Source organism: Salvelinus sp. IW2-2015, linkage group LG8, assembly GCF_002910315.2.
Source record: "Salvelinus sp. IW2-2015 linkage group LG8, ASM291031v2, whole genome shotgun sequence".
NCBI lineage: Eukaryota > Metazoa > Chordata > Actinopteri > Salmoniformes > Salmonidae > Salvelinus > Salvelinus sp. IW2-2015.
Window position 1 is genome coordinate 7,474,992 of NC_036848.1, and position 21,069 is coordinate 7,496,060.

Below are 21,069 nucleotides of genomic sequence, written 5' to 3' on the forward strand. Positions count from 1 at the left end.
TTAACCCAGGTGTGAGTGTTGACGAGGACAAGGCTGGAGATCACTCTGTCATGCTGATTGAGTTCGAATAACAGACTGGAAGCTTCAAAAGGAGGGTGGTGCTTGGAATCATTGTTCCTCCTCTGTCATCCATGGTTATTTGCAAGGAAACACGTGCTGTCATCATTGCTTTGCACAAAAAGGGCTTCACAGGCAAGGATATTGCTGCCAGTAAGACTGCACCTAAATCAACCATTTATCGGATCATCAAGAACTTCAAGGAGAGCGGTTCAATTGTTGTGAAGAAGGCTTCAGGGCGTCCAAGAAAGTCCAGCAAGCGACAGGACCGTCTCCTAAAGCTGATTCAGCTGCGGGATCGGGGGACCACCAGTACAGAGCTTGCTCAGGAATGGCAGCAGGCAGCAGCAGGCACGCACAGTGAGGCGAAGACTTTTGGAGGATGGCCTGGTGTCAAGAAGGGCAGCAAAGAAGCCACTTCTCTCCAGGAAAAACATCAGGGACAGACTGATATTCTGCAAAAGGTACAGGGATTGGACTGTTGATGACTGGGGTAAAGTCATTTTCTCTGATGAATCCCCTTTCCGATTGATTGGGGCATCCGGAAAAAAGCTTGTCCGGAGAAGACAAGGTGAGCGCTACCATCAGTCCTGTGTCATGCCAACAGTAAAGCATCCTGAGCCCATTCATTTGTGGGGTTGCTTCTCAGCCAAGGGAGTGGGCTCACTCACAATTTTGCCTAAGAACACAGCCATGAATAAAGAATGGCACCAACACATCCTCCGAGAGCAACTTCTCCCAACCATCCAGGAACAGTTTGGTGACTAACAATGCCTTTTCCAGCATGATTGAGCACCTTACCATAAGGAAAAAAGTGATAACTAAGTGGCTCGGGGAACAAAACATCGATATTCTGGGTCCATAGAAACTCCAGGAAACTCCCCAGACCATAATCCCATTGAGAACTTGTGGTTAATCTTCAAGAGGCGGGCAGACAAACAAAACCCCACAAATTCTGACAAACTCCAAGCATTGATTATGCAAGAATGGGCTGCCATCAGTCAGGATGTGGCCCAGAAGTTAATTGACAGCATGCCAGGGCGGATTACAGAGGTCTTGAAAAAGAAAGGTCAACAGTGCAAATATTGACACTTTGCATCAACTTCATGTAATTGTCAATAAAAGCATTTGACACTTATGAAATGCTTGTAATTATACTTCAGTATTTCATAGTAACATCTGACAAAAATAACTAAAGACACTGAAGCAGCAAACTTTGTGAAAAATCATATTTGTGTCATTCTCAAAACTTTTGGCCATGACTGTACATGATTCCATGTGTTATTTCATTGTTTTGATGTCTTCACTATTATTCTACAATGTAGAAAATAGTAAAAAGAAAATAAAGAAAAACCCTGGAATGAGTAGGTGTCCAAACTTTTGACTGGTACTGTACTCAACGCTGATCTGAAGACTGATGTGTGTGTGTTCTGTGGATGCTAGGGAGACATGGCTGAGAGGAACTCCTGAACAGCCATTTTACCACTAAATGCTGGCTACTTCGAGCAACCATCCCTATTATACAAAGACAGACAGGCATGCAGACAGAACTCCTCCTCAACACCTCTTTACTTTCTCAAGTTGTCTTTGGCTTGGGGCCAAAAAACAATATTCAACATTTAGACTGCCTTGAAAAGCAACACTGCAGTAATTCCAGAATCTGTTTCATAATCTTTCCTTTTCCATGGCAGTGCCAGACTCAGAGTGGCTGGAATAACGTTAAACCCTTCTACTTCCTCATTACTGAAATACAACAGAACATATTTTCAGCTCAACACATGCAGGGCAGAAGGGAGTTACCTATTATTACATGGGTAATAACAACCAAAGACCATTATGCCTTGACATACGGGCTCCCTACCTCCAAGCTTTTAGCCGTTAACCCATGCAATAGAGTGAGGTTGTATATTAGGCCCAGAATATAAGACATTTTGAGGGGATAACGGAGAGAAGGGCCTTACCTGTTCGTTGATGGAACTGTAGTCGTTGGTGGTAGAAACGTCATCGTCCTCCGAGTCAAAGAACTCCTCCTGATTCTCCAGCAGCTCCGCCAGGATGCGGCTCACTGACTCCTGCTCCTTCAGGTCCTCCACATCTGTGTCTAAACTAGAGTTACAGACAATATGACCTCAGATCAGCTGTTATCCCAACCATCACACCTTACAAAAATACAGTAGCTTATTGCATCATTATGTTTGACTTCAGATGGTCATCTGATGTGAAGTCAGATGACTAAGAAATACATGTTAGTAAGTACACAACGATATAGCCTCGTTACTGTTACTTTTATTTTTTACATTAGTTTATTTAGTAAATATTTTCTTAACTCCATTTCTTGAACTACATTGTTGGTTGAGGGCTTGTAAGTTAAGCATTTCACGGTAAGGTCTACATCTGCTGTATTCGGCGCATGTGACAAATAACATTTGATTTTGATTTGAAATATGCATTTCAAACACGTATACGGCTAGTGGTATTATAATTAGATTGTGGCATTGACAGAACAGCTGTTATCTCCCTGAAGTCAACAGAACACGGCTGTTTTCAGAACATTGGCTACAGACGATCTCTAGTCTAGAAGATTATTTTATTATTTTGCAGAGCAAAGCAACTCCTCACGTGTCTCCAAAACACGTCTGGGTGTGATCTGGGCTTCGTTATTTATTTCAGAATATAAATTAACGTTATACAATTAAGCAATAAGGCCCGAGGGGGTGTGATATATGGCCAATATACCACGGCTAAGGGCTGTTCTTTTGCTCTACGCAATGCAGAGTGCCTGGATACAGACCTTAGCCATGGTATATTGCCCATCCTGTATACCACAAATCCCCGAGGTGCCTTATTGCCATTATAAACTGGTTACAAACATAATTAGAGCAGTAGAAATATATTTTTGTGTCATTCTTGTGGTATACGGTCTCATACCACGGCATTCAGCCAATCAGCATTCAGGGCTCAAACCACCCAGTTATAATTAAATATAATTTGTGCTCTATAACCACTTATGAGCAAAAGTGGCAGCAAAGTGAAAGAGCCATCGATATGCAGGTATGTACAAGTACTACAGGCCTTAGGTATGGAGGTATTTAGGATGGATAGTTGATGTGCTGTCACTATTGTTGGTCGTACTGGAAGATGTCGGGTCCGAAGACGGCGGCGAGGGCTCCAATGCTCCAGCTCTCCTCCTGGAGCGAGGCCACGCTGGACAGGAAGCGGCACAGGAAGCGCAGCAGGCTGTAGTTGACCTGAGGCAGCTGCTGGAGGAAGTACTTCATGTTGCGGGCGAGCTCCTCCTCACTGCTGTAGTCTGGACAACACACAACAACAAGGGTTTATAGATGATGCTGCCAAGGGAAGAAAGTAAGGTGAGAGGGCAGGTGGAAAGCTAGAGAAGGAATAATGTGCAGCACCTTTATCGGGAGTACAGGTCAGATCCACAGAACATCAACAGGAGGATGAAGAGGTAGGGGACTGTGGAGAGGTGAATGATGAAGAGAACTAATATTAACGTACCTTGGTAGAGCTGCAGGATGTGGGCCTGCATGCCTGCAGGGATGATGGGCTCTGGGAGCTCCTGCAGGAAGAGACGGAGCAGGCTGACGGCCGAGGCCAGGTCAGCCTCTTTCTCCAGGTCCACCTCCTCCCCAGAGTCATAGCGCTGCCGTAGCCACTCCACCCGCTCCGCGTTACCGTTGACCAGGAATAGCCCCTCCAGATCCAGACGCCCTGAGAGCAACACAGAGGCACAGAGGATAGTAGTCAATCACTGGCTCACTCCGCTTAACAGTTCTTGATGAATGAATCCTCTATGGACCATATCAATGAGGACTGTGAATACAGCATTAATTCGCTTTGAATGAGTAGAATGGCCGCTTGACTTTCTCAAACAGATCCCACAGTGATTTAATTACACAAATAAACTTATCAACTTGTCATTTCTCAAATGGGTGAAATTGCACCATTTCCTACATTTGTAGTGGTACTACAATTTATGCAGATGTACTAACAGCTCAATCACAGAGCGTATTAATGTTGGGGAGGAAGGAATTTTATTTTACCAACAATCCCTTTCAGTGAGTGTTGGTGGTTGTGTTAGTGGCTTCCTCTGTTTCCAGATGCAGCAGCCAGATGACATCATGCCTGTCCGTTGAATCAATTCCCACTATTGAAGCAGGGGGTGTGTACTGTACACAAGGAAATCCACAACCAGGAAACAAAGAAGGCAATCATTACACTGTCATGTCATTCCACAACTCTGGGTTGTTCCACCACAGTGAATGAGGAGATCTGCCACTAGGCTTTGTTCATAGTGAGCTGCCTGGTTAAAGAAAACAGTGGGCGGTAACTGTAAGGGAGAGCGCTCTGGTATGTGACCTGGCCCAGACCAGGCCTCCTGCCCACCCCCCCTCCATACCCAGCCTAACTAACCACACTGGGACTCCAGCAGCAGGCCCCCTGCCAGGCCCCCTGCCCACCTCCCCTCCATACCAGCCTAACTAACCACACTGGGACTCCAGCAGCAGGCTCCTGCCCAGCTTCCTCTCCATACCAGCCTAACTAACCCACTGGGACTCCAGCAGCAGACCCCCCTGCTCACCTGCCCCTCCTACCCAGCCTAACTAACCACACTGGGACTCCAGCAGCAGGCCCCCTGCTCACCTACCCTCCATACCCAGCCTAACTAACCACACTGGACTCCAGCAGCAGGCCCCCTGCCCACCTCCCCTTCCATACCCAGCCTAACTAACCACACTGGGACTCCAGCAGCAGGCCTCCTGCCCAGCTCCCCTCCATACCCAGCCTAACTAACCCCACTGGGACTCCAGCAGCAGGCCCCCTGCTCACCTCCCCTCCATACCCAGCCTAACTAACCACACTGGGACTCCAGCAGCAGGCCCCCTGCTCACCTCCATACCCAGCCTAACTAACCACACTGGGACTCCAGCAGCAGGCCCCCTGCTCACCTCCATACCCAGCCTAACTAACCACACTGGGACTCCAGCAGCAGGCCCCCTGCTCACCTACCCTCCATACCCAGCCTATCTAACCACACTGGGACTCCAGCAGCAGGCCCCTGCCTCACCTACCCTCCATACCCAGCCTAACTAACCACACTGGGACTCCAGCAGCAGGCCTCCTGCCAGCTCCCCTCCATACCCAGCCTAACTAACCCCACTGGGACTCAGCAGCAGGCCCCTGCTCACCTCCCTCCATACCAGCCTAACTAACCACACTGGGACTCCAGCAGCAGGCCCCTGCCACCTCCATACCCAGCCTAACTAACCACACTGGGACTCCAGCAGCAGGCCTCCTGCCCAGCTCCCCTCCATACCCAGCCTAACTAACCACACTGGGACTCCAGCAGCAGGCCTCCTGCCCACTCCCCTCCATACCCAACCTAACTAACCCACACTGGGACTCCAGCAGCAGGCCCCCTGCCCAGCTCCCCTCCATACCCAGCCTAACTAACCCCACTGCGACTCCAGCAGCAGGCCCCCTGCTCACCTCCCCTCCATACCCAGCCTAACTCAACCCACCGGGACTCCAGCAGCAGGCCCCCTGCTCACCTCCCCTCCATACCCAGCCTAACTAACCACACTGGACTCCAGCAGCAGGCCCCCTGCCCACCTCCCCTCCATACCAGCCTAACTAACCCCACTGGGACTCCAGCAGCAGGCCCCCTGCTCACCTCCCCTCCATACCCAGCTCAACTAACCCCACTGGGACTCCCAGCAGCAGGCCTCCTGCCCACCTCCCCTCCATAACCCAGCCTAACTAACCACACTGGGACTCCAGCAGCAGGCCCCTGCCCACCTCCATACCCAGCCTAAACTAACCCCACTGCGGACTCCAGCAGCAGGCCCCTGCTCACCCCATACCCAGCCTAACTAACCACACTGGACTCCAGCAGCAGGCCCCTGCTCACCTCCATACCCAGCCTAACTAACCACACTGGGACTCCAGCAGCAGGCCCCTGCTCACCTCCATACCCAGCCTAACAACCACACTGGGACTCCAGCAGCAGGCCCCCTGCTCACCTACCCTCCATACCCAGCCTAACTAACCACACTGGGACTCCAGCAGCAGGCCCCCTGCCACCTCCCCTCCATACCCAGCCTAACTAACCACACTGGGACTCCAGCAGCAGGCCTCCTGCCCAGCTCCCCTCCATACCCAGCCTAACTAACCCCACTGGGACTCCAGCAGCAGGCCCCCTGCTCACCTCCCCTCCATACCCAGCCTAACCTAACCACACTGGGACTCCAGCAGCAGGCCCCCTGCTCACCTCCATACCCAGCCTAACTAACCACACTGGGACTCCAGCAGCAGGCCTCCTGCCCAGCTCCCCTCCATACCCAGCCTAACTAACCCACTGGGACTCCAGCAGCAGGCCTCTGCCCACCTCCCCTCCATACCCAACCTAACTAACCCCACTGCGACTCCAGCAGCAGGCCCCCTGCTCACCCCCCTCCATACCCAGCCTAACTAACCCCACTGGGACTCCAGCAGCAGGCCCCCTGCTCACCTCCCCTCCATACCCAGCCTAACTAACCACACTGGGACTCCAGCAGCAGGCCCCCTGCCCACCTCCCCTCCATACCCAGCCTAACTAACCCACTGCGACTCCAGCAGCAGCCCCCTGCTCACCTCCCCTCCATAACCCAGCCTAACTAACCACACTGGGACTCCAGCAGCAGGCCCCCTGCCCACCTCCCCTCCATACCCAGCCTAACTAACCCCACTGGGACTCCAGCAGCAGGCCCCCTGCTCACCTCCCCTCCATAACCCAGCCTAACTACACCACTGGACTCCAGCAGCAGGCCCCCTGCCTCCCACCTCCCCTCCATACCCAGCCTAACTAACCCCACTGGACTCCAGCAGCAGGCCTCCTGCCCAGCCTCCCCTCCATACCCAGCCTAACTAACCCACTGGACTCAGCAGCAGGCCCCCTCCCACTCCATACCCAGCCTAACTAACCCAACTGGACTCCAGCAGCAGGCCCCCTGCTCACCTCCCCTCCATACCCAGCCTAACTAACCACACTGGGACTCCAGCAGCAGGCCTCCTGCCCACCTCCCTCCATACCCAGCCTAACTAACCACACTGGGACTCCAGCAGCAGGCCCCCTGCTCACCTCCCTCCATACCCAGCCTAACTACCCCACTGGGACTCCAGCAGCAGACCCCCTGCCCCACCCCCCTCCATACCCAGCCTAACTAACCCACCTGGGACTCCAGCAGCAGGCCCCCTGCTCACCTTCCCTCCAACCCAGCCTAACTAACCACACTGGACTCCAGCAGCAGGCCCCTGCTCACCTCCCCTCCATACCCAGCCTAACTAACCACACTGGGACTCCAGCAGCAGGCCCCCTGCCCATACCCAGCCTAACTAACCCCACTGGGACTCCAGCAGCAGACCCCCTGCCCAGCTCCCCTCCATACCCAGCCTAACTACCCCACTGGGACCCCAGCAGCATTTCGCTGGCCTGGTCTCCTGCTGCTCACAGAGGTCTTATTAAGTTACAGTGATGGCATCCAGTTGTGAGTGCAAACAGACGGATTCATTTCTGGACTGCACAATTATCATTAATATGGCGACTGGTATGTGAATGAAAGGTGTGTGTGATGTATTACACCTGATGTAAAATGGAATTTAGTTGACTGATAAGCTACCTGCAGATAAAACAAGTTGAAATGCATAGGAGGAAGTGAGAATCCCTGTCATGGTAATAGGAACTGAATGGATGTTTATGCCTGTGGAGTTGCAGCATTATGCCTGCGTTGGACTATCTCATTCTCCCCCCTACGCCCATTCTTTCATAGTTTAAAAGGAGTTGAGGTTGGTAAAAAAAAAGAAGCTATGCAACGGAAGAAGCATGTGAGAAGAGAAGATCTCTCAACTACATGTTTGGTTTATCGTGTTGCAAGGAGGACAGTCATGACTGTAAATGTTTATTTTTCAGCCAGTAGTTCGGCTAGGCTATACGGAACATGAGCAGATTCTTCCTAAATAATAACCTACACCCTATCATCTGTGTGTTTATGTCAATCAAGTAGATTGCGTCGCCAGTGGGGATTGATTACAGAGGCTGAAATGACGACAGGTCGAAGTGTCGCCAGTGGGGATTGATTACAGAGGCTGAAATGACGACAGGTCGAAGTGTCGCCAGTGGGGATTGATTACAGCGGCTGAAATTACGAAATGACAACAGGTACATGTTCATCTACCGGAGAGAATTGTCAAAACAATCCCCGACGATATAAAACAAGACAGTGGCAGAATAATGGGATTTACAGTGCACATAAAAATATACCTTAAGGTAAATGTGATGCTCAATGAGGTGATTAATTTGCCAGAGAGAGAGGATGTATTTTGGAGGTCCAATCTGTGCAGCTCTCCTGTGTGGCTCTCGGTCGATAGACAAACAGGAAATAAGCTTTTGGACGAAGTACTGGCTCCCGTTTGATGCCTGAGGAATGAGTCTAGTTAGAAATACAGCTTGTGAATGTCCCACTCACCATGCTCTTCGACGTACTCTACGATGTGCCTGACCAGTAGGGGGACCTCCTGGCCTGGCTGGCCGCTCTGCTGCACCTCATCTAGGGGAACCCCAAAAACCCTGGCTGGTGTCAGGGAGTTGCTGGGGGAAGGAGAGAGGCTCTTCCTCATCGCTTCCACAGCCGAGCTGCTTCCGAAGGTCTGGATGTCAGCCACCACCAAACACACACCGGAGAGAGACAGAGGGAGAGACACTGTCACGGGCTGTGTTCTCCATCCAACATACATATCTAAACACACACAGGGCAGCCAGTGTAGTTGTATCAGACCCAGACAGCGCTGATCCAGTGTAGTTGTTATCAGGTTCCAGCTAGCTCGGAGTGAGTGGGTTATTAAGTAGTGTCATGTGCATGTGTCTGACAGCCATCAGAACAAGCATAGATAGTTACAATGTTAATGGGAGCAGGTGCTTGGAGCGCTAGCTAGGCTACATTTCAGTGACGGGTTTCAGTGTTCTGTGCACTATTAAACAAACAAACACACACTACCCAGGCCAGCGACCTCCCTAAAGAATGGCTCTACTTAAGCAATAAGGCCCGGGACGGTGTGTTGTGGTTCTCCATTTGTTCTAAACATGTGGACAAAAATGTTAGCTCAATGCTCACACAAACCTATATGTTGTTGTACTCACCRTTCAGCACTTAAAACACCCAGTAGTTCACCTTATCTTCAGCACCACTCACTAGCAGTGAATCGAATGGTCATCTATGGCTGCTTCAGGTTATGGCAAAAGATGAGCCTGTAGTTCCTCATTGACAGACCGCGAATCCTGATCAGGACTTCAGTAGCTAAGCTGCAGGAGAGAATGGAGAGAGTAAGAAAATAAAGTGTTTGAAAGAAGCTGCTTCGTTAGGTCCAAGACATTCTATTATATTGATAAGATAGTCGAATGATCGCTCGAACAATGAAAATACATGTCCTCAAAGATGGAAGGCAGGTAGGAGGCAACATCAGGTGGGACCATTCTAGGGTTGTCTAGATGGGATACAACTTATGTTAAAATGTAATTTCCGTATCAGGTTAGGAGAATTTACGCAGCAGGATAGGAGCTTTAAGGTAAGCATACCCATCAAGCCCACTTTCATATTTGGATTCATTTTTTWAAATTTTTAAACTGACATTTTCTGCTGTTTGTTTCAACTAATTAATCTAGTTGTTATATCCATAACCTTTTTATTAAGACAATCACGTGTTTTATTAAGTTGACAATTGTGTAAGTTCCACATTTCAAAGGCTACCCTCAGATAAACACATTTAAAAAAAAAATTACCTTCTAAGATAAGTGATCATCTTTTATCTAAAATTAAGAGATGTGCTGATATACACACAGCATATTTTATGAGCATTCATGACTATTTCTTAACAATTTAAAACATGGGTTTATCATGCCATCAGTCGTGCCTGTATGTCACAGTCTCACAGTAGCAACATCATTTGGTTAACTACAACAAGATAATTGATTTCAGGCATTCACAGATTACATGTTTAAACACATTGTCAGATTTGGATTTTTTACCCCTTTTTCGTGGTATCCAATTAGTAGTTACTTTCTTGTCTCATCGCTGCAACTCCCGTACGGACTCGGGAGAGGCGAAGGTCGAGAGCCATGCGTCCTCCGAAACAACCCAACCAAGCCGCCCAGCTTCTTGACACAACACACATCCAACCCGGAAGCCAGCCGCWCCAATGTGTCGGAGGAAACACGGTACACCTAGCGACCTGGTCAGCGTGCACTGCGCCCGGCCCGCCACAGGAGTCGCTAGTGCGCGATGAGACAAGGATATCCCTGCCGGCCAAACCCTCCCTAACCCCAGACGCCGCTGGGCCAATTGTGCGTCGCCCCCCCATGAGCCTCCCGGTCGCGGCCGGCTGCGGCAGAGCCTGGGCTCGAACCCAGAATCTCTGGTGGCAACATTGTCTTATTTTACTGTTAAATTAACCTTGCATTGTTATACCTAATAAATAATTTTTTTTTTTTTTACATTTGACATCTCTCTCAGGTGGGCTTAAAGGGTACACTAGCACAAAAAGCATTCCCTCTATACCAGGTGTCTCCAACCCTGTTCCTGGTAARTTTTTGGTCCAACCTCAGTTGTAACTAACCTGGTTCAGTTTATCAACAAGCTAATAATTAGAATCAGGTGCGCTAGATTAGAGAGAGAACCTACAGGACGGTAGATCTCCGGGAACAGGGTTGAGAGAACCCTGCTCTATACAGAAGGTAAATGACAAAGCAATATTGTTCAATAATAACTTTGCATAATATTGTAGTCTATTAGTTCAAACATTTTATGAGTAGACTTTGCTATTGTCTTTTTCACCATAAATCACTGTTCCTATTAAGCCCAGTATGCTCCTATTTGCATTGAAAAACACATGGGGATAGCGTGTTGATTTCCCTAATAGTCAATGAACATAAGCATAAATGTTTTTTGTTCAGATTTATGTTGATTAAAACACACCAAAACTACAGTTATGCACATTGGCATCTAGCCAGGCTGCCTTTACCATGATTAGAACCAGTTAGAAAACTCTAAAGACATTTGGAGAGGACAGTCATTGATGCAKAGCTAGAAGAATAAGACCAGGGTTGAAGGACAGAGATAGAAGACCTACAAATGAGGGACAATATCACTACTGGGCAACTACTCATGCACTTTTGGTTGGGGTCATAGTCATATGGTTGTCTTTATTCATCCACGTTAGGAATACAAATGGAACTAATTAACAAGAACAGCAGTACAGCAGTACAGCAAATGTGAATCAGCTTTCAGATAATTAATATAAAGTTGTGTGTGTTATGGTCTTGTTGCATAGCTTCTTATCCACAGCAGGCCCGGATTTGTGGTCTAACCAAGCAATAAAACACTTGATTCAACTAACCATGTCTTGATTGAAGTCTATGATTAGTTGAATGGGATTTGTACTGGTTAACAACAACTAAACCCTAAGTCCACATTGTGGATACGACTGGACATATGTTCCACTTTCATGAACAATAGCAATGACCAGTATATTTGAATAACTTTAGGGGAGATTAATATAATCACATTTTACATAAGAAATGTCAGTTTTGAACATTTGGAAATTAATTAAAATTGATTATTTAAGAGGTGGGCTTATTTGGATCACCCATGGGCTTAAAGAGTACACTCGGTAAGCATTAAGCCCAATCCCGACTTTCCACCTATTTTATCAAACATTTGTCTTAAAACATGTTTTAAGTAAAGTCATACAAGTTCGAGAGATTAAATCATTCATTTTATATCCACTTTTCTTACAAAAACTAGGGCAGTATACACCGAGTGTAAAAAACATTAGGAACACCTGCTCTTTCTATAACAGACTGACCAGGTGAAAGCTATGCTCCCTTACTGACGTCACTTGTTAAATAGACTTCAATCAGTGTAGATGAAGGGGAAGAGACCGGTTAAAGAAGGATTTTTAATCCTCGAGAAAAATTAGCTGAAATTGCACGCGCATCCATTTATAGTCAGGGCATTCGTCACACTCTAACCATGACGAAACTTGTATTCGATCAAATAAGCCTCATGTAGAAAATCAGCAATTACATTTATCAACCAAACTACACACTCATTTACTTCCACACACACAAATTCCTCACTTCGTTGTCTTATTTTCCTGGACAGATTTTGTGTAATAAACCCTGTCGCTTCGCCACATACTCCCTGGCTAGGTTCAGAAACCACAAAGCCACAATGACCACTTAATTACCATCAGCTGATCCACATCACAACGACCACAAAACATGCCTAATAATTACTGCACTTTAATAGTTCAAAAGAAATGTAGTTCCATAAACATTGATCAAAAATACAATAAATGAAGATATTCCAGGTATCCAACACAAAGCATACCGTTAGCATTCTAGAGAATAGCCTAATCTGGACATTTYATCCAGAAACTATCCACATGCGTGTGGTGTGAGAGACATGACACCTATGATAGAGTCCAGTTGAGCAAGGCTTCTTCCTAATTAGGCTAGTGTAGCTAGATGGTGGAACTGGAATCTGTGCATACTGGCCTGTCTCATGGCCCCCCAAACGATTCCTCAGCTCAGGAATCTTTCAAGCGAAACAAAGCTACGCTAACTACAGGCTGTTCTAGCTTGTCGGCTAAGTAAGAGATGCCTTCCCTGGGGAGACAGTAGGGTGTTTGAGCGCCATTAATGGCACTGTGCAGTAACTATTAATCCTAAAAACCAGGCTAGCGGTCATATGACCTATTAATCCTAAAAACCAGGCTAGCGTCCATATGATCTATTAATCCTAAAAACCAGGCTAGCGTCCATATGATCTATTAATCCTAAAACCCAGGCTAGCGTCCATATGATCTATTAATCCTAAAACCCAGGCTAGCGTCCTAGGTTAGGGTGCGATTTGGGATGCACATTTATCACCAACCTCTATGAAGCCTTGGTTTATCACAGTGTGCCGATTTCCACGACCATGCAGCATGTTCTTCTTAAATCAGATGTGCTTTTAATTAATTAGGGTCACAGACAAACTTGATAGAAAGCTAAGCACAATCTGTGGGATTAATTTAAGATACTCTTTGAAGTAGTAAGGTTTCAGACGTCTTCGGGAAGATGGGCAGGGACTCCGCTGTCCTAGCTTCAGGGGGGGGCTGGTTCCACCATTGGGGTGCCAGGACAGAGAAGAGCTTTGACTGGGCTGAGCAGGAGCTGAACCCCCATGGGGGGAGGAGAGCGGGCCAGACAGGACAGAACCAGCAGGCAATGAGCTGGTTCCTTATTTCTGGCTTGTTCTGCATCTCATTTGCCAGGCCGAGCAGCAGTCTCACTTAGGCATTTTCAACAATTAAACATCACTAATGCTAATGACATTTCAACAAATGAAAAAAACTAAAAAGGCTACTTCCTGAATCTTGTAACTTAATCTGCTGAAATCCTGGGAGTTTGACAGGTTATGGTCATTTGAGAAGCTCACGACTCCATTGAGACTCCATTGAGACTTGAGTTCCAATCCATTACACTATCATTACCTTATTCAAACACCAACATGTGATTTTCTCTTATCTGATCTCCAGAAGTGATGGAGGGGTAGTGTGTTGGTGGCAGTGTTGAAAGCAAGTAGAGAGCACAACGGGGACGAGGTATGATGACTAAAACACACCCAAGTCATTGACTTCCAACTCGCCAGATTACTATTGTAGGGCTGAGGTGACCGCAAAGTACTGACACATCTAACCTCTCAGTGGTACTAGCATGGAAAGAGAACAGGTGATGTTGACAGAGGTTTCACAACAGGGCAGTGTGGTACTGACTGGAGGAAAGATGGGAGAAGGATATAGGTTAGGAGGACTTTGACAGAGAGACCCTGTCTGCAATGTCAACACTACAGTTGACCCCAATGCTCTTCCTGAGGTTGAACTCTTTTTGCCAATGGACTCCTACTTTCTAATTGAGTGTCAATAATATAGGTAGAGAGAGAGATACAACTGGGGGTAGTAGGGATGGGCCAGGGATGCTATGCTACTGTTGCCTGATCCTCCCTGGGCATTAATAACTAGATACTTTAAGGGATAGGAATGAGAAGGGCTTGTTATTTAAACCAGAGGCCAGGGTGGCAGAGGCTGCATTTACATAGGCAGCCCAATTCTGATATWTGTTCMACAAATTGCTCTTTTGACATTCACATATTTTCWTAGAAGTTAAGAGCTGATCTGAACGGTCAAAATACCAATTAGTGTAATATGTTTCAGGTTACAGTGCTGATATACATGTATACAGGTTGGCAATAGATTAGATTGTTCTGTAGATCTTACTGAGTAAGCATATGGAAACAGACAATTGGTTAGGACCTAGTGTGCCTTCCGGCTACTGCAGTGTCTCAAACAGTCACAATGCCATCTTACTGTCTGAGCATGGGCAGAGCTAATCATATTGTTGCATTTGCATACAAATTCCATCTTTGATACGGATGTCAGCCATCTGTGAAGGCTTGAGGTGTGGGTGTAGACATGAAATGCCTGCGCCTTAGCCGTGTTGGTCTGCTTGCCTTAAACAATGACATTCTGATTATTGATTAAGCATCGACTTTATCACCTCTGGCTCAAATCAAATCAGCATTTAAAAAAAACACCATTGTCAAATCAATGATATGGAAAAAGCTTCTGGTGTGCTTGTCTGGGACTACAATAAAACGTGTACTGTTGGGGGTACAAGAGGACTGGAGTTGGGAACCACTACCTTAACACATAGGCAAAGCTTTTTCAAAACAACAGCTGGATATTTGTGTGTGTGAATTTAATATCTTCCGCGAAATTACCCTAACCTCACCTGAACCTACTAAAATCAAGACAATGACAAAACTACACAGAATGACGTTGCAGACAGAAGCTCCCTTCTTTGCCGTCTTGCCGAGAGGGCTCAAAGGAAGTAACAACTGAATTGTAATAATGGTAAGTGCCTCACCAAGGCATGAGTCATTGTGACAAGAGGCAGTTAACRTAACACTAGGCAGATCAAAGTCTGGAATGTTACAACAGAATCCATCTCCATGAGCAGCAGTGGGATCCTTCCATTTTAAATACACTAACTCAAGATAGAACAGGATAATCATTTGAAACAAACTGTAAATACATCCAGAATTTTCCAGATGGAACATTTTAAAAGTAATTTCCTGAATTGACAAAACATTTAAATTGAAGTCGCCCTCTAAGAGCATCAAAGAAGCATCCCAAGCTTTGGATCCTACTGGTCCAGAAGGCTTGGAGCTCTGCTGTGCGTCATACATAGTGGGATCAAATCAAAATTGATATCACATGCACCAAATACAACAGACTTACGTAAGTGAAATACTTACGTACAAGCCCTTAAACAACAACGCTTTAAGAAGTTAAGAAAAATCCTGTGCCTTCAAATCCACTGCTCTTTCCACTCAATCAACAGGAAAACAAAATGGCCTCAATATAGCAGTTGTCAGATGGTGCTTCATCCCAACATGTTCGTCTTCTGCTGCCAAACACTTCCCTGCCTACAGACATTAGACTACATCAGGTTTACTAACATTTCACTCATAAAGCTAAACAATCAAAATAACTAGACCCATGAAATAAGTTATCACAACAAGACATAAGCCTAAAGACATAGGAACACTTTCACTCAATACAAAGTGATAGACAGTCACAACAGCTACAGTATGTGGAGGGGAGAATTCATACTGGTGCACCACCTGGTTCACGACTGTCCATCTACGCTGCCAGGGACAGTGATGGAAAGGAGTGTCAAACCAAGACCAGGAGGAGAGCTCACACCAAGCAGAGAAATCCCCTGGCCTGATAGACAGCTGATTTAGGTTGTGGTAATCTGAACTAAGACATTCAGCAAGTTTAAAGTACAGGACACCTCAACGCATCTTCTACAAGCATCTGATCACAAGATATGTCCGTATCCCTTTGGATATAATCCTACCCAGGCAGGGGCCCCAAGAAGCCAAGTTATTCTAAGGCTCGCCCTTTTCTGTTGAGAGAACCTCTTGGGTTAGCAGGTTAGTTTCACGCTCATCGGTTTCAGGCTCTTTGGACGTCCTGTCCTAGGCTCGACAGGGAATCTGACCAGATTTGGTTATGCTTGGCCCGTTTCCATTACAAAACAATCCCCTWGCAATAATCTCACATGGCAGGAGGCTGTGCACATAGTGACTTGATGTTCCTGTTTTGCCATCCTTCAACTTATGGGCGGCAGGTATCCTAGTGGTTAGAGCGTTGGACTAGTAACCGAAAGGTTGCAAGATCGAATCCCCGAGCTGACAAGGTAAAAATATGTTGTTCTGCCCCTGAACAAGGCAGTTAACCCACTGTTCCTATCTTAAGGATCCGCCCCTTTAAAGAAATGTTTGCCTAAAATGACATACCCAAATCGAACTGCCTGTAGCTCAGGACCTGAAGCAAGGATATGCATATTCTTCATACCATTTGAAAGGAAATGTGAAATTAATGTTGGAGAATATAACGCATCAGATCTGGTAAAAGATAATACAACCGTTCTTTATTTTTTTTTGTACCATCATCTTTGAAATGCAAGAGAAAGGCCATAATGTATTATTCCAGCCCATGTGCAATTTAGATTTTGGCAACTAGATGGCAGCAGTGTATGAGSATCATTTTAGACTGATCCAATGAACCATTGCATTTCTGATCAAAATTGGGGTCATGTCATAGCTATGTCTAATGTTAACATGAATACTAAACCAAAATTAAAACGTAGCTAGCGATCTCTTGGAGGGCTGATGGTAGCTTGCTGGTTAGTATATTTGAGACTTAGGTTGTTGAAGGGTAATGGAAACACTACAGGAAGTAGATCTAAGCAAAGTGATGTTTTCAATCCACTAATACTAAACATGTGCTTGTAACATAAAAACATCTATATTTAGTATTTTGATCTTGAACAATGTTTATTAGAAGTCTGGGTAGCGCCATCTTGAATTTTCATACTAACGACTGAAGCCAATGCCTCGCTGGTAGGAGTGAGCAAAATTTGAGTTTTAGCGTGGATACTGAAAGTGAATGCTGCCACTGGCAGGCACCTTTCCTCTACTGGACCTGAAAATTTTCTCACAACTGACAGCTCAGTCACTGAGATCAGGACATGAATAAAGGTAAGAAACAATTTGTTTTTATTTTGGATATCTATGTGCACATTTGAGTATTTTTTCAGATTGATTAGTCTGTGAAATGAAATTGATAACAAGGCGAGTAGACAAGCTATAGTAATTATCTAGCYAGCTAACTACATAAAAACAACATAATATATCAAGTTATCTGTGATAGGAATCCTAGCTAACAATAGTAAGCCTGCTGGATGTTGATTGCAAGAATGTATGTAGCCTAAGCCTGAAGCAAAACCCTTATGACAGGGGTCCCCAATTACACTTAGCCATGGGACAATTTGTCCTTGAGCGGCTGAATCCCTAACAGATATATAGAATTTGACAAAAACAGAATAATTTCAAACCTTGTTTACAATGGGATATGATCACAAATGTGCCTCTATTTATGCATGGGAATACTTGGGAACAGATTTTCCAACAACAACAAATACTTTGAGCTGATTTCTTGGTGATTTTAGTGTTATGGCCAACAACAAAAAACATATACCCATCTATAACGACTTCTGAAATCTAATGCTGGTAGTCAGCTTTGTAACTAAACTATCCTGGTGTAGCTGGTTCATGACAGCTACTTACATGCATACATCACATTATTTCAGTTATGGACTATCAGATAACATTGTTATATGTCATCAAATGAAAACCTTGGGATAATAAAATGTAACTTTGCCGCCTTGTAAGCCGAAAGTATTAGTATTTTTTTTCATAACTTGTACAATTCCCTTCCATTCATGATTCCCTTTATGTGCTACTTGGGGAAGACGAGGACAAAGAGGATGAGATTGAAATGGAGGAGCTGGAGGAAGTTAGAGCCACCACGTGGTCCCTCTCAGCTCAGCTTTTTGACTGGAAAGTAACTGAATGTACTATTAGGCATATTATATATATAAAAATGTGTTTATTTTTTAAATACTCACTCTGTAGGACCCTGTGATAGATGTCAGCTCTCAGACCTTTGTGAGGAGGACGACACTATAGACATGTCTCCTGTGAGCCAGGGAGTCAATAGCTGCCCCCACGGTGACAAGGATAGGCAGGGGCTGGAGAGACTGGACAACATGCTGCTGTGGCTGCAAACGGGGCTGAGGGACAATCACACCCTCACATGACACACATACCATACATAGCTATGAGCAAAGAGAAATCCTAGTCTTCACCCAGTAGCTCAGATTGTCACTGGTCTTTCCCCTTTTCTTGCAAGCTTTTAATTTGTTCCCATTCTGACTGTTCCTGTATTCAAATCAAAGTTTATTGGTCCATACACAGTTTAGAAGATTTTTTAGCAGGCACAGCCAAATGCTTATTAGGCTATAGACTTAGTGGAATGTATGCAATAAGAATTGAAGTTGTAAAAGCCAATTGTCTTATTCTTAAAATATTTTGTAATTACAGTTGAATTTTGATGACGTTCTTGAGATGAACRTTGTATGTACAGTTGAAGTCGGAAGTTTACATACACTTATGTTGGAGTCATTAAAACTTATTTTTCAACCACTTCACAAATTTCTTATTAACAAACTATAGTTTTGGCAAGTCGGTTAGGACATCTACTTTGTGCATGACACAAGTAATTTTTACAACAATTGTTTACAGACAGATTATTTCACTGTATGACAATTCCAGTGRGTCAGAAGTTTACATACACACACTAAGTTGACTCTTCCTTTAAACAGCTTGGAAAATTCCAGAAAAATTTCATGGCTTTARAAGCTTCTGATAGGCTAATTGACATCATTTGAGTCAATTGGAGGTGATAGCATGATGTAACTTTGTTTTCCCCTAACCAAGTATTCAGACCCTTTACTCAGGACTTTGTTGAAGCACCTTTGGCAGCAATTAGACTCGAGTCTTCTTGGGTATGACGCTACAAGCTTGGCAGACGTGTATTTGGGGAGTTTCTCACATTCTTCTCTGCAGATCCTCTCAAGCTCTGTCAGGTTSGATGGGGAGCGTCGCTGCACAGCTATTTTCAAGTCTCTCCAGAGATGTTCGATCCGGTTCAAGTCCGGGCTCTGGCTGGACCACTCAAGGACATTCAAAGACTTGTCCCAAAGCCACTTTGTTGTCTTGGCTGTGTGCTTAGGGTTGTTGTCCTGTTGGAAGATGAACCTTCACCCCAGTCTGAGGTCCTGAGCGCTCTGGAGCAGGTTTTCATCAAGGATCTCTACGTACTTTGCGCCGTTCATCTTTCCCTCGATCCTGACTAGTCTCCCAGTCCCTGCCGCTGAGAAACATCAACACAGCATGATACGGCCATCACCATGCTTCACCGTAGTGAAGGGTTCCTCCAGGTGTGACGCTTGGCATTCAGGCCAAAGAGTTCCATCTTGGTTTCATCAGACCAGAGAATCTTGTTTCTCATGGTCTGAGAGTCCTTTAGGTGCCTTTTGGCTAACTCCAAGTGGGCTATCCCTAGATCTGTGCCTCGACACAATCCTGTCTGAGCTCTAAGGACAATTCCTTTCACCTCATGGCTTGGTTTTTGCTCTGACATGCACTGTCAACTGTGGGATCTTATATAGACAGGTGTGCGCCTTTCCAAATCACGTCCAATCAATTGAATTTACCATAAGTGGACTCCAATCAAGATGTAGAAACATCTCAAGGATGATCAACGAAAACAGGATGCACCGGAGTCTCATAGCAAATGGTCCGAATACTTATGTAGAGATGGTATCCGTTTATTTTTTTAAACACATTTGCAAAAATATATAAAACCCATTTTAGTTGTCATTATGGGATATTGTGTGTAGATTGACAAGGATTTTTTATTACATTTTAGAATAAGGCTGTAACATAAAATGTGGAAAAAGGTCAATGGGTCTGAATACTTTCCGAATGCACTGTAAGTTACAGACAATGAACACAATTGCATTTTATCGATGGCAATTTCAATGCACAGTGATACCATGACAAGATCCTGAGGCCCATTGTCGTTCCATTCATCCACTGCCATCACCTTATGTTGCATGATACTACACGGCACCATGTCGCAAGGATCTGTACACAATTCCTGGAAGCTGAAAATGTCCCAGTTCTTCCAAGGCCTGTATGCTCAGACATGTCACCCATTGAGCATGTTTGGGATCCTCTGGATTGAAGTGTATGACAGCGTCTTCCAGTTCCCGCCAATATCCAGCAACTTCGCACAGCCATTGAAGAGGAATGAGACAACATTCCACAATCAACAGCCTGATTATGTGAAGGAGATGTGTCACACCAGATATTGACTGGTTTCCTGATATATTTTGTTTAAGGTATCTGTGACCAACAGATGCATGTGTATTCCCAGTCATGTGAAATTCATAGATTAGGGCCTAATGAATTTAAAATTGACTGATTTCCTAATATGATCTGTAACTCAGTAAAATCTTTTAAATTGTTGCATGTTGCATTTAGATTTTTGTTCAGTATACTGCACACGTTAAACTTATTCCACTGATAACTTGGCCAAAAGTTGTTTAATCTCTTCGTAATATTCATTAAAAAAAAAGAAGGTTATTTATAGATTTTTTTAAAATCTGGCTGCGGACCCCGTGCACTACCTCAGATCCCACTTTGACAACCCCTGCATTAGAAAGTTGTGCATTTAGGAGTTGTTTGGCGTATAAAAGACACATTTTCACAGGTGTTTTTTCTTGACTGATTACCATTTGATTGATGTGGTGCTATTGTCAGTGCGTGACTTGGGCCGGAGTGTTGTACGGGCCCTTCTAATTTTTGGGGAATTGCGTACCGGTTCCTCTTAAAAACAAACAAAGTMGKCTATCGCCGGCCCAGATTCACACACAGATGC

The 21,069-nt window shown here is 45.4% G+C and overlaps 1 protein-coding gene across 1 annotated transcript in view; it reads right to left on the reverse strand.

Moving 5' to 3' along the window:
- Positions 1–21,069, reverse strand: part of LOC111967348 (protein FAM13B-like) — a 71,922-nt gene that overhangs the window by 48,927 nt on the left and 1,926 nt on the right. Inside the window, 5 exon segments of the mRNA XM_023992297.2 lie at positions 2,019–2,163; positions 3,190–3,367; positions 3,574–3,786; positions 8,580–8,760; positions 9,251–9,412. Coding sequence (XP_023848065.1) covers positions 2,019–2,163; positions 3,190–3,367; positions 3,574–3,786; positions 8,580–8,730 — 687 coding nt within the window. The 5' untranslated portion in view covers positions 8,731–8,760; positions 9,251–9,412.